The 15,262-nt window shown below is 40.3% G+C and overlaps 2 protein-coding genes across 4 annotated transcripts in view; both read right to left on the bottom strand.

The window, feature by feature from the left end:
* The window catches only part of kcnab2a (potassium voltage-gated channel subfamily A regulatory beta subunit 2a), a 122,261-nt gene extending 116,233 nt beyond the window's left edge, over positions 1-6,028 (bottom strand). For 2 of the 3 annotated variants that reach the window (XM_050037260.1, XM_050037262.1), the window contains exon 1: positions 5,966-6,028. The gene's annotated coding sequence lies outside the window, so the exon portion shown is untranslated. The remainder of the gene's footprint in view (positions 1-5,965) is intronic. The other variant, XM_050037261.1, reaches the window with a different exon arrangement.
* A 278-nt stretch (positions 6,029-6,306) lies between these two features.
* Positions 6,307-14,536, bottom strand: park7 (parkinson protein 7). Its single transcript, XM_050039033.1, has 6 exons — positions 14,338-14,536; positions 13,693-13,794; positions 13,483-13,542; positions 8,890-8,959; positions 7,172-7,258; positions 6,307-6,784 (listed from the first exon to the last, which is right to left on the bottom strand). Exons 1-6 carry the CDS (start codon positions 14,425-14,427, stop codon positions 6,624-6,626), a joined length of 570 nt encoding a protein of 189 aa, XP_049894990.1. The 5' UTR covers positions 14,428-14,536; the 3' UTR covers positions 6,307-6,623.
* Between the last annotated feature and the right edge of the window lie 726 nt (positions 14,537-15,262).

The following is a 15,262-nucleotide window of genomic DNA, read 5'->3' as shown; positions in this document are numbered from 1 at the left end:
CCTTTGGCCGCGACTTTTTTGCGGCATGTTTTACAAACTGGAAAGCCGTCGTCAACAATGACCCCTTGGTCATTTTGCGATAGCCAAAATGATCCCACACGGCTGACTTTATCCGTTTTTTGGGGGGGAATAAGTCTTCTTCATGCATACTTCATCACTCGGAGACACCGCTTGTGTAACTTTGTTTTCGTTCCGTGCGAGTTGCGCTAACCTACTGTATATGGTTCCGCGTCCCGGCATAATCTTTGGAGAGTGACGGTGTTGAGGAATCTTTACGAATAATTAATCGTGGCGTTTAAAATCGCGGTTAATAGTGAAATCAAGTAATCGTGACATCCCTAGTGTCCACTTAGACTGACACAGATTTTATTTTATTTAGGTGGGCAAATTTTGACGTGGCTAAAATACATTTTGGTGCTCACCCTAATCCACAGCAATTCATTGCTGAGCTTCTGAGGTGCCAGTCCCATCTGTTCCTCCACACAGGAAGTAGGGGTGTAAATCACCAGCTTCGTCACGATACGATATTATATCGATTTCTTTTGATGACGATACGATGTTTGCCGATATCACAAAGTCTGTCACTATACGATTTTGATTCAATTCGATTCGATTCAGGAGCCTGCGATCAATATGACGCGATATCATATGCCCATCTAACACAATCATTTACATCAACTCACAAAAACAACTAGAATATGATTTGACCATTTTATTTCTGAGCTCTGTTTGTTGTTTGAGAGGAGGCGCGCTTGCCCAGAAATGGTGACACAGACGTGCTATGTGAATTTCAAAATAAATGTGTATCTTTAAGATGATATGGATCGATGTTTTCATTTTGCATCGATATAATCTGATAGTTAATCAATGAATCGATGTGGATCGATGTATCGTTACACCCCTAACAGGAAGCATGCCCACCCCATCTACTGCATGTAGCCTAATACACTAACTATACATAAGTACCTCATACAGCCCCACTTCCATAAAAACCCAAACTATCTCTTTAAATATTTATTTGACAACACTTGCAACATTTCTACAGTGGTTGGTTCCTTGAAAGCTTCCATGGAAGATGCTGACACTCACACTGCTCCAGGGAAAACTATTTTTTTTTTCAAATGGGGAATCTGTTTTTAGGGGGGAGTTTTCCCTTATCCACGTTGAGGGTCCAAAGACAGAGGGATGTTGTAAAGCAAACTGTGAATTGTGATATTGGGCTTTTTAATAAATTGAACTGAACTGAATTATATGATCACTTTGTTTTACCTCTACAAATATAAAAAGGACCGCTAATAGTCAAAACAGAACTACCTGGGAAATTATCGTTCTACATGCCACAGTTTACACAGCAGTTACACGCAATAAGCCACACTTTCAGCCCCATACTGGGTTGACTCGGAGGTCCTCTGGGTATTGCCGAGGAGAAGGCCATTAGGCTTTTAGTACTGCAGTCTGCACGGTCTCACTGGGATTACCAGAAAGAACACAGCAAGTGACATGCATTAAGTAAACAAAATTACAGGCTCCGAGGAATTAGTCTGAAACTTCTTGTAAAACACAAAAAGCCACACAATCCTGGATGAGCTCCTGACCTGCTACATGAGGGTGTAAAGATACAGTATTGACTGATGTGTCAGACTGAGGAGGGTGACGATGTCATGCTACTGCTACAGTTTTAGACTTGATACACAGTCAGATAATCTACAGACATGGCAGGGAAAAGCTTTGAGCTAGTCTCACATCTTAAATCTCGAGTTCATAGAGGACAGTGGTTATACCATTGAAATATAACTGCAGTGTACACTGCAAAAATCATCACAATAATGTAATTTTAAGCAGTGCGCTATGCAAAAGTCCCACCAGACTGCAGAAATAACACACGTCTGCAGAATAGGAAAGCAGCAAACATTAACTTGAGCTTAAAAAACACATATGAGTGGATCCCAAGTGGATCTGGTTTTCTTGACAACATAATGTATGAATGATTACCAGTTATCTCAGTACTGGAGGAACTTCAGCAAACAGTTGGTGCTGCACAACCAACGGGTCATCATGGGACTGCAACTGCACTTGTTTGTATATTTGCTTCCCTTTAATAACATACAGCTGACAAGTAAATGCAGTTGTTCCATTCCACAAACAAGATGGGTAAGGTAACACTCTTCCTGTTTTGATTAAGGGTCCTCTTTTGTACCTGAGAACTAGAGCTGCAACAAATAGTCAATTCAGTCAACTATTACATTAATTACCAACTAATTAGATAACCAATTAATCGGTTTGAGTAATTTTTTTAAAAGAAAAAAGTAAAAATTCTCTAGTTCCAGCTTCTAAGGTGCAAATATTTTCTGGTTTCTTTAATCCTCTCTCTTTGTTGTCCACAATCCTTGGGGTGTGGACAAAGCGAGACATTTGAAGACGTCATCTTGGGCTTTGAGAAACACTGATCAACAGTTTTCACCCTTTTCTGCCATTTTGTAGACCAAACAACTAAACAAAAATCGACAGATTAATCTACAATGAAAATAATTGTCTGTTGCAGCCCTACTCAGATCATACCTGCTTATTTCTGCCAATTGTATCTGACCTAAGAACAAACAGAATAAAATAGACTTCATGTGTAATCGGCACATCTGGATGATAACTTTAATGAAATTAGAAGTCTAATCCATTAACGGCCATCACAAATACCAAAAAATATTTTTGTAGATTTATTAAAATTTAGAGCTTCAAAGCAATTGTCTTCACATAGCCCTGGAACTCTATTTTGTTTATGGAAACATTAATTATAAGAGCAGTGCCGACAACCTAATAACAGAATGATAAGTGTGACGTTGGACAGCCAAGTTCAGCATTTCTCATTAACCTTTGCGTTTCAAAATGTTCTAGATAAAAGTCTAAAGTATCAATGTAATTACCTTGTCATGTCCTCTTCTAAAAATAAACGAACGCAAATTAAGGCTGTACTTTCCATTTGTAGATGCCATCAGAGCAATTTCTCCAAACCATGTCTCTGGCAAACAAAGTCCCCCGGAGTAATTGATTGGGATAAAATGGTTGCTAAAAACAAACTCATATCAGTTAAAAGCATATAATCTAACAGTGAGTACGTTTACGTGCACAAAATATTCCGACATTTTGCCCTTATTGCGAGAAAGGCCACATTCCTACAAAGATATTTACATGGCTAATGAAAATGAGTATTCCACTAATATTCCTGTTCACATGCAGCTGTGAATACTTAGATTTACGTGACCTAACATGTCTTTATCACGTCAAAATATGGGGAAAAAGGTAACGACTGGAGCCTTTTTTGCATCAAAATAGCTCTCAAAATAGGATTTTTTTCAAAGTTTCCTACCGGAGGTGGACTTGTTGGACGGTGTGAACTCAGCCTCCCTCTTTCATTCCTTTACTACTTTCTTGAGAAGGCTGGCGTTGTGATATTTGCACAGGTCCAAATCTTTCATAATGTTTAAAAGTAGGCATGTTTCTCCTTCGGACAAGAAATGTAGACTTTTCTTTTGGGCATACATCTCTACACAAGCCTTACAAACTGCTGATGAATTGAAACATCTCCATAACTGACAGTAAACTCCAGTAAAAACCCCAATTAGGACATAGCCTATATTCCAAATACGCTATATACATGCCCTAATAATGCTATTAAAACTCAAATAAAACTGGCATACCCCACGTCTTATTCTGAAAATGCTAAATTAAGAAAAAGGCCTAATTCGGAATATGCTGCGTACATGACCCCCATCAAATTCAGTGTATTGCCATATATAGAATAATAGTGGAATACTGGTGTGCATGTAAACGCAGCAATACCAAAATAGTACACCATCACTCACAATGTCACTCTGTTTTGCATCAGTTTCATGATGACTTGATGGTGTGATTCAGTTCCATTATGCTGATTTGCACATTGACAAGACTGAACATGGTGAAACTAAGAGTTAATCATGCAAACTTTACAGGCCATCACTCCAAAGTTAAGTATAGGAAACACTGACAAAATGTACAGTCACCCAAAGCTATAATTCAGATTACGCACGCAGGTGAAAGTGCCAGAGATCGACACATCCATCTGTTCGTTGCTGACGACACAAAAAATGTTGATGTTTGATGAAATACCATTGCTTGCAAACTGTCTGTTACCTTTTGAAATTTATCTGCCAAAGCAACTCAGGCAAGCAAATCCAGCCTTCATTGTCTGCAGGCCAATGCAAGTGGGGGATCTAATCAGGAGATGCAAAGTGCAGCTCTCTAATTGCATCATTAGCTAAACCAATGACTCAGTCACAGTGACTTCAGCCTCCCCCCCTCCCCCACCACTCCCTCCTCTGCCCCATCCAGAAATAGGGAGTCAAGCCTCGAGCTCTTTACTGTACAGCTGCTCAAGCAGAATAATTCTAACATGTTATGTGCAACAGCGCAAAATGTTAGCGTTCCAGAAATATCCAACTGAAAAACATAGCATTAATGAGACTGGGCTATAAAAACATGTCATCGAGACACTATTCAAGAATTGATGTTTGTCTTCCAGGGAGTGGCAACGATTAGCTCTTAATTTTAAAACACAAAATAAAACACATTGGGCCCAGGCACACAATGTAGTGATGCTGCCTCAACATGACAGGCATAGCCCCATCTAAAATGTTGAAGACTGTCATAGGGCAAACAACTCGCCTAAACCTTTTGGCAGAGTACCCAGAGGTAACAGTCATACACAGGCGTGCACACTCATGATTTTGAAGATTTGGATTTTGATGTGATGCGAATTTAACAGTAAACAATGTTCTCTTGATGCACTGTAATGGGAACAGAGCCTCGCAGTCTTTTTTTGGCTCACTTGGTTGTACAATGGTGGATGAAAAAGCCACTTGAGTTGGCCTCTTATTTGGATGACCCCTGACTTGCTGTGGTTCTGCATGCTTTGCTAAGAATGACTAAGAGGCGGTTTCCCAGCAATTGAAAATGCAGTCTACCAGAAAAAGAACCTCGCTTTGTATTTCCTGTAGCTGTAAAGTGAGAGAGGAGACGGTAACACCTCTGGTGTTTCCTGTTATAAGCGCTAAGAGGCAAATGAGAGCATAATCTTGAGGGGGCCTCGTGTCAATGAAGATCTCTCTGGTGAAGCCAATTGCTCTGCTTTGCTTCTATTAATGAGATATGTCATATGAGGAGAAATCATTCAAGCTACACCAACCTGACTTTAACTTCAACACTATGACAATTCAAGTGGTGTTTTATAATTGCTGTGTGATTATTTAATTACTTGCAAGTGTTTGACAGCGCTTTTTCTCGTTGTCACGGTGATGTCTCAGACTGATGGAGGATCCAACCTGGCCTCTGCCGCACTGTGTTAGCTACAGTCAGTGAATGCAGCACAGTCTGACTGCGGCTGCTGCTGAGGATGGAGAGCTTCTGGATCTGACGTCTCCATGTCGGGTCACATCTGCACAACCCTGTCTCTGTGTTAAGATGTGGTGCTCCTCTGATTTCACTCGCACTCACGTCCTGAACGCACCTTTACATTGTGAGCATGTAGTGGACGTTACCTCGCGCTAACGTTACTCTGCCCGGCCAATTTGAGTCGCTGATGTCAATCCATTATGCCATGGATTGCAGCGAACTTGGGGCTTCACCACTCAGCTCACCCAGCCAGCTAATCACGGCTAACAAAAATTAAGTCCTAATTACAACCACCCACCGTTTTAGTGACGTGGTTTGTGTCTGTGTCGCTGTCGTGTTGTTAACTAACGGTTACGTTACGATGTCATGTTCAACCGTTAGTAACCTAGCTAGTTAACGTTACCGTGATTAACGTTGCGTTAACTGCTTTGCCAACATGAATTAGCTGACATGAAAGATATTAAACACATTTCAGAGGACCGTCATCGTCTATAAAAGCCCACACAACACTTAGAGTCAGCGGAGGAAGCACAAAAGCTCTTACCTTTGCCGATATCTTTCTCTTCCTTTTGCACTGTGTGAAGACCCTCTGGATTTTTGTTGCTCTGACACAACTACCACGCGCTGCACCAGAGCCCCGCCCCGCTGGCTGCAGACGCGCCGCCATTGGCCAGTTGGAATACAACCGCAGCCGAGCCGAGGCTTCTCATTGGCCGGAGCGCCTGCCAATCTATTCGGATTCTGCTTCCCGCGTTCTAGGCAGCACTCACAATACATTACATGATGCAGCCTATATTTAGGTGTCAACGACAACTGCAGACATGTGGAAACAAGTCACAGTGACCCCCAGCATTAATACACCACAGAGTAAAGACAAACACAGTATTGTCACATTAATGTTTTAATGTCAAGTGGAAGCTGTGAGAATAATGAGTGAGGAAAACTACAATGACATAAATTTAATCCCATTTGAAAACCATCTGACTCCATTTGCTAAATAATAACTGGGTGCTTCTCATTTCCAGCCAAGAAAGACAATAACCTGTCAGGACAGAAGCATCCTTATGTCCCCCAGGGAGAGTGATTTGTCACTAGTGACTTTGACTCTTTGTGCCAGCCACATTGGATTAGCTGTCTCAGTAGTGCAGGGCGTCTATGGCGGGGCAGTGCTGCTTGCAGGATGCAAGTGAACGCGGCTACAGTCAGTCTTTCATAACAAGAGGAGCCTTGACTTGAGCTGCAACCTCAGCCCCCATAAGTTCCTCTACAATCGTCAGGGCAAACTCGAAACTGGTTCCTGGCCCACGGCTGGTGATGTAATGTCCATCCTTCTGTACTCGAGCCTCTGAATATTTATAGTGGTCTAAAAAAAGGCAAAAAAGCAATATCATAAGGATAATCACAACATGAGAGCTTCACAGCTACAGAGTGAAAGCCACACTTCAGTAATCACATTATACTACAAGCGCTTACATGTAGATAATCTGTCACCTCTACAGCTGACCCAGTTCTGGTATGTTCTGTCAAATTTCTGCATCCCCTTGTACCTGAGTGGTGTGCTCTCATCTGCTGCATAGTGACATGGTTTTCTACATGCAGAAAGAGCTAGTGCAGCACCATCTGCTGCCTTTTACATATAATTACAACTCTCCTGCTCAGAGTTAGATCTGCAAATGTTGCTCTCTAGCTTTATATTTCAGAGATATTTCCACCTTTTTGTTAAGGACGTTTTTTGTTGTTGTGTTTTTACCTCCAGCCATCATCTTCTCCTTCATGGCAGGATGTGTGGTGACTGTGCTGCCAAACCCGATGCCATGTGCCAGAAGAGCCGTGGGACCTGCAGAGGAGCAAAGGTGTTTCAGCTTCATTTAACTGCTGTCTGTGATAAAGTGAAACTTGTTCTGTTGCTTTATGCAGTTTCAAAAAGTTTAACAAGAGTCATGGGTGAAATAGTGTATCTCAATCACTTCCCTTACACTAAACGCTAAATCAAAACACAGCAATGCAGAGTTTAACATTCGTAATCGCAGTTCGTGCACGACGCTATGTCCTAAAGGTGTCCTCAACTGGGCCATTGTTTCTAAGAATACATGCATACCATATACAGTTTCAGCCTCTCTCCAAACACTATGCACCACATTGAAAGGAGAGGAGAAAAAAAAGGAGAGGCTGAAGACATTGACTGCTGCTGCATTAACTTTGGCAACGTCCTACCACTGCAGTGAGCTCATCCAAAAACTGTTAATAAATAGAAAGTTATTGATTATGTTCCTTGGCTGCCTTCCCATGCGGTCTAAAGATTACACTTTCCCCTGGCAGAACAGCAGACTGCCAGTTAAAGCCAAGCTACTCCTGTTACAGCAAGTCCCCACCCAGAGGACGCCAGTCTGGGAGAGACAGACCTTCTGAGAACCAGAGTCAGACAGCGAGGCAGACGTGGAGAAGAGGGTGATGATGACCATCTTTATATCATCTTGTGAATCTTAGAAATGACCTATCAACGTTTTGTGGGCATGCATGTAACCGATATTAGCTCAAGTTAAAATAACGGTAGACTTATCCTGCTATTTTTTTTACATTCATTATTTCTTTCCTCTTTTAACTTTTTTTTTTTTTTTCACATCAAGATAAAAAATTCCATGTTAGGGCAGAATAATAAGTCTCGCAGCCAGCCCTCTTGCTGGCAGGTTCATTAAACTGTATATCCCTGTGAGAGTTTCACTCATTTTCTAGGACACCCTTCAATCCACTTTGCCGCATTGGTCCCCGTCTCTATTCAAAGTGTCCTTCCAGTGTCCTTTCCCTGCATATGGAGGCTGTCAAATAAAATGTCAGTGCTTGTGGGTTCACTCGGGGATAGCTATTAATCAAACCCTCACCCTTTCATTTCCAAATGCCAAAAAGGGGTCACACACGACGGTGAGTTAATGAAGCATGTCGTTTGTTAACTGTATATTTTTAAAAAATGTGGTCGAGGTATGTGATAAAGTCTTTCAAGGGCACATCCAGTTACTGAAATACCCGAAAAACCACTGAATCCATGTGTGTATAAAAACTGCACATTTTATTTCTGTCCAAGATCTTTAATTCTATTCGCGAGCAAATCCAAATCCCGTTTACTGGCACCACGTTAGCTCGGTACATTTAAAACCAAAATATCATACATTTAGTGTTTCTAGTTAAAAATGTTTACAGGTCACATGGTAGCATAGTGCATGGTTTATTAATTCATATCACTGGCTTGTCAATCTGGTTACATTTGATTTCGGAAAATGACTGAGTACATTTATTTCTCTGTTACTGCAGCACCAGAATAAAGTGCACTGTGTAGGTTTGAGTCATTTACATCTAAGTATGATGGTCACATCTGAGGTCGTGTCATATTTAAACTTTAACCCACAGAAATACATCCCCATTAGCAGCTGGTGTTGTATAATTATGACTTTGGTTTGTTTTCACGAACGGTACCTGCACAGATGGCTGCAATCAGGCCTTTTCTGCCATCTTGATTCTTCAGCACCTCCTTCACAGCAGGAGACTGCAAGACAGCAAGGAAACCAGATGCACCGTGAGTCATTCGCAGGCCATGTGATTGCACGGTGTATATGCCGACGATGATAATTATTTGAACAGACTGGCAATGTTTTAAACACATCAAAAATAACCCATCACTGTTTTAACACAGCCACAGATTGACTGAGCAAAAACACTAACAATATTTTTATTAAACTGTCTTCGCAAGAGCTCAAAACATTAACTTTCCTGATGTCAAGGATCTTTTACTTTTTGAGAACATTAAAAGGGTGAGCAGATGCTCCTCCATGCCACTTCTGCGGCAATGATGGATGGAGAATAATAGAAAATACATCAAAATGTTTTTGGACTTTATATTTTGAAGCCACAAAATGTACTTTTGAAAAGGATGCAAAACAACAATGAAACATGAACTCAACTCTCAAATCCAAATGATGGTGACACCTTCTTATTACATTTAACATACAGTAAAATGGTTTCAAATCACACCCCCCCCATCTAAATGTAAAGCAAAGTATAAATGTACGTCACTCACAGTGTACAAAATGATGTACTCAGCATTTTATACTGTAGTTATTTATTGTAGTATTATAAATGACTGATGCAATTATGAACTACAATTAAAGCTGCAAGCAGCTATGAACTGGCCCTCGCACCTTCCCACACGTCTGGGCTACTGGTGGGATGCCAATTGACACGGCTGTGTATTTCTGTGACCATCTGACACCGCGTACACGAGTTAGACGTTATTTCCAGCCAGGGTGCAGGGCGCTGAAAATGACGTACTGAAAATTCTTACCACTTCCTGTATCCACTATGTGGCCCTAGAGAACACACACTAATTAAACATCAGGTTGCTGTATATCATGTGTAGACCACACCATGTACATTTCATGCAAATAGGTTCATCCTTGTCACATAAGGCTGTCTTCCTGTCGTCAGTGGGTGATGATATGACTATGACTCAGTATGGGCATTTCGATTTTCTTCAGGCCTGGACTCTTATCCAGCATGTGAAATTTGGGGCAAATGAGACTTTATAAAGTCAACTTACAACAACTACCTGTGTCATAAAGAACTATGCAAATTCCACAAAATCACAAAAGCTTGGCAACTTGGCATTGTGAAGGTCTTGAGAGTCTGCTGACCAAATTTGAGATGGATATGTTGAATCATCTAACAGGAGTTTCAAAAGTTCAAAAGTTCCGTACCTGTGAATACTACTACTACTAATAATAACAATTATAATAATTAATAATAACATTATTTAAATAGCACCTTTAAAAGCAAAAGCAGAAACAGGATACTGAGAAGGCAATCTAACAAGATAGAGCTAAAGTTAAAACAAGAGGACAAAAAATGCAAAATGCAAGATGCACTATGTCAATAAAAAAAAAATTTTTTTAAAAGCAATAAAATGCTAAAAATAAAAAGGAAATAAAATAAAGGAAAGCCAACATCACATAAAAGCAAATCTACAAAAACGGGTTTTAAGAAATTATTTAAAAGAGGTCACTCATTCTACAAGCCTTATCTCTGTCTGAGTCACTGGCTTCGTTTAAGTCTCTCGTAAAAACATAATTCTATCGGAAAGCATATCCTGACTTTATCTGGGCTGTCTGTCTATTTTATTGCTATATTATTGATTTTAATGCCCATTTATTATCTTGATTTTAGCTTTGGCCTTCCTTATTTTATCTTTTACTTGATGACATTTTATGGCATGTTATTTGTGTTTTAATTGTGTTTAGTCTTATTGTACAGCATTTTGTAACTGTTTTGAAAGGTGCTATGTAAATAAAGTTTATTTGTTATTTATTTATATCTCCTCAGGCCAACGTTCCAAAGCAGAGGGGCCCTGATGGCAAAGACATGATCACCTTTAGACTGTCAAGAAAAATGGCAAAAAGGGCCAACGAGGGGGCCAGCTACAAACTGGCTCACATGGGGTCAACATTTCTGCTATCTAGCTTGGGGCCAGACCCAGAGAAGCTTTAAAAGCGATCAGTAAAATCTTTAAAATCAATTCTAAAAGGCACAGGAAGTGAATGGAAAGAACCCAGGATTGGGGTGATGTGATGTTGTCTGTTAAAACCAGTCAGAAGCTGAGCTGCTGCATTCTGAACTAGGTGGAGACCAGGGTGGGACCTTTAGTTGATGCCAGGGAGCAGAGTGTTACAGTAGTTAGGTCTGGAGAAAATGAGTGCATGAATTACTTTTTACAAGTCTGAGCAAGAGAGTATTGATTTTCTTTTGAAGATGGTTCTTATATAAAGTGCCTGAAATGGCGTGTTGTCAAACGACCTATGACACCATCATTCATGGTATCGACTTTTCCTTCCCAATTTAGCATCATATTAGTCGGGGGTTTACACCAACCAAACTTGAAATGAATCCAATAAACTCTCTAGGAGGAGTGTGAAAAAGTATAAAATAAATGTAAAACGCACAAAATTCCAAATGTCTGACTTCCATGTGGGCGGAGCTAATGAATCCTAATGAGAAATATGTCATAAATGATGAGCGCAATGCGCTTACCAAATTTCATCAATATCACAGCATCTCTGTCCCAAGGCCTTCCACGCTTTCGGAGAACTATGTAGCCCACTAAACATTTCATGAACCCAATGGCCATATATTCTTATGATGATCACACGTTTTGATGTTTGTGTCAATTTCTGTGAGTTTCCAAGTAGCCTATACCAAGGGCATCAAAATGCGGCTAAAAAAAAGGCTAAAAGTAACTGGGTGCACTATAGAGCCGACATGCCAAGCCCATGGACAAAATAATAATCTCTACAATAACAATAGGTCCCTGACACTTCTGTGCTCAAAATATGTACTTGTAATCACCTCATGTTCGGCTGTATATTGACACTGTACTGAGTGTTTACAGGTATTCTAACAAGGATTGTTGGACAAGTGCAGTTCACCAGGGGAAAATATAAAACACATATTAACCTGTGTGAGGTAACATTAAACAATTGTGCTATTATGCTTACAAGGCCCTGAAGTTAAGGCCTAAAACACATTTTCTCCATCAGCTTGTTGGAGCAGGTTTGGTTATTTCACATAAAAGATTTCTGCATTTCTCTTTTTCTCTGTGCTCTTTTCACTAGTGGAGCTGGGCGAGGCTCAGTTGGAAGAGGGTTATGTCACATACTTCCATGCACCAATCAGGATTTAGCCAAACTGGAATCACAATCTGATGACAGTTGTTGGGTTGTTGCGTATGTCGTCTGGCTACTGTCAATCAAATCTGATGTAACCACACCCACAGAGGCCTGAAGAGGCAGGTGAGCTGAGACTCCTAAAAAGTTAAACATAGAAGTTTTTATCTGAAACTTCAACTTTGATTGCTGCTTATTTAGTCACAAGTATTTAATGTTATAGAGAAACGTTTAAACTTGAAAACAAGATTTCAGGCAAATTCATGTCCCTGATATTGTTATTTAACTTGGCCTGTTTTGTTTGTAACTTCACAATATTATTGTTTGTAAGAATATATGTTTTAACATGAGGTTTCTGGCATGACTTATTCTGCACACCCAAAACTGGGCATTCTAACTATATAAAGTACACAAAGATATTATAATAAAAACGATAACAATAATATTGTAAGCCAAAGAACAAAGTGCTTACCAAGATGAAAAAAATAAAATGCATATATATATATATATATATATATATACACACACCTGTACATACACATATACACATAAATATATGTATGCATACATATACACATATCTGCAACATATACACACACAAAATAACTCAATAAGAGGAAATACTGCTACTACTACCACTACTACTGATACTAACAATAATAATAATAATAATAATAAGTAAAAAAGAAATAGCATAGTAATCAGTTGGGAAAAGCCGTTCTGCAAAAGTAAGTTTTGAAATGAGATTTAAAAACGTGAACAAAGTCAGCTGATCTGATGCTCAGTGAGAGGCTGTTCCTGAGCCGAGGAGCCAGTCCTGCAAAGGCTTGATCACCCTGAGTTTTTAACCTGGACTTTGGAACAGTTAGAAGATCCAGACTAGAACACCTGCGGGCCCCATCTGGACGGTACAGTCCAAAGCTCAGAGAAGCTCAGTTACATACTCTGGCAGGTAAACCCGGCATTACAGTAATCAAGGAGGGGGGATATAAGAGCATGTATAATTATTTCTATGTTACTGAAGGACAGAACTGATCTAATTTCAGAGATGTTCCTCAGTTGATAAAACATGACTGGACAACTTTCTCTACATGTTGCTTCATACCAAACTAACTACCGATGACAACACCCAGATTTTTTGTACCTGGCATTATGTTAGGAGCGAGGGGGCCTCGGAGTAGCTGAATTTGTTTTGCAATGTGTACAGAGGCCATGATAAGACTCTGTTTGAAAGTTTGAAAAACATGGGGCTAGTCTATGAGCCTGCTACCAAGCAGGGCTGACTCCTATATGTGACTGGGACCCTTACAGATGAGAACATGAAGTGATTGGGCCATGTACAGGCAGTATGTCTCACCTCTGCCAGATTCTGGGCCCCTGGCATCCCTCCTGGCAGCAGCACCACATCGTACGGGCCCTGGGAGAAAAAAAACATGACATAAGGCTTGAGTAATCCTTAAGTAGGATACTATTCAACAGGGTTTGGTTAATTGAAAAGATATATATGTCTTTAGACTATGATTTATCATGTGATACAGAGAGTAAGCAGACAGATGCTGGGCCCCACCTGTGTGCTGGCCTCCTCCAGGCTGGTATCAGGACAGATGAGGACGTTTCTGCTGCACTGGACTGGCTCTTTGCCCGTCAGTCCTGCAACCGTCACTGCGATCTGCAGGGTTAGAGTGGGTAATATATAACACACAGCATTAATGTCTCAATATGGCATCCTGTCTGTGTGAGGCTAATGGACACTTTTATTCTGAAGGCTATCAAATGGCGGAGAAGTGCAGTGACGTTGGACTTTGACATTTAACTTGGCCTCTGTGTGCTCTCTCTGTGGAGGCTGTGAGTGCGTCAGTAACTCAGACAGCTTATTATAGCCTTTATTATGTTATCATTACTCATACATAAAAACTGTAAACGGTAAAGTGACATTAGCATTGGTAAACATATTGCTACAATCAGTTCAGGCAAAGTTTATGTAACGTTAGCTCGTTACAAATGTAGCCTATTACTCAACGCTGACATTTCACTCATCATCACAGTGACATCATGTCTTAATGAGGCTGTTGTGAAATATTTATGCGCCTAATAAAACATTATAGCCATGACAGTGTTGTGGGCTGACTGAATGGGAAGCTAAACTCAAGCTAGCTATATGTGCTATTATTAGCTACCTAGCTAACAGCTAGCATAAAACAAGTGCACGAACCCCAGCTCTCCGCATGATGTCCACAGGGATAACAGTCTCCATCTCCTCTGCACCTTTAGACAGGATCACTAACGCTCTCTTTCCTGCCATGGTTAGCTCTCAGTTATGCTACTGTCAAGTGCAAAGACGTCAACTGCAGAGTGCAACTTCCAGCAGCAACTGGCATGGGTCTGACAGGAGGAGGGTTGCCAGGCTGCGTGCTTCTATCCCCCTTTCAAGTTACAAAGTGCTTTACATGGTTGATCCCAGATTCAAAACAATGCGGGATTCTAGCAATTAAAATGAGGCAATTTTAAGAAAATACAAAGAACAGTAAAAATAGAATAAAGATAAAAAATACCATCACTGAAGCAGACAAGCAAAGTTGGCATCTAATTGCCCTGTAGATTGCACTGAGGTACAGCAAATTGAATAATTAGAGTTTTACAAAATAAAAGAAGAAAATAACCCATGACAACATCAGATAATCAAATGAGACATATGTAAAATGAGTAACAGGGTGAATTATACAGCAGTGATATGTGTAACAAAGTCAAATGTAGATTTGTAATATAAAGTATGATGATTACACTAAATTAGTTTCAGTTGTTATTACCTGGCACTCACACACCTCCATAGTCAATATGTGGAACGTTTGATACTCAGCTTCTGTGCCCCTATGTTTACCTTTGGGGGTACCCCACCTATAAAGGGGTGTGTCCTGCCTCATCTCTGCCCTTTTGCTTTCGTACTCCATGGGAGAGGTCAGTGACTTTGCTCTCATGGTAATTTCTGTGTTTTATAGCTGTTAAACTGTTAATAAGTTCATTTTTCAGGTAAAAAACGTATTGTATAATATGCTGACATATTCCTGTCACTTAATTTGCGTGGGCTCGAGTTATATGGTTGTAATTGACGGAGGATTTTGTTTTTACCTCTTGCTGTC

Source organism: Epinephelus moara, chromosome 24 (genome assembly GCF_006386435.1).
Source record: "Epinephelus moara isolate mb chromosome 24, YSFRI_EMoa_1.0, whole genome shotgun sequence".
NCBI lineage: Eukaryota > Metazoa > Chordata > Actinopteri > Perciformes > Serranidae > Epinephelus > Epinephelus moara.
Note: the sequence above shows the minus strand (reverse complement) of the source record. Positions and strands in the feature narration are given on the sequence as shown.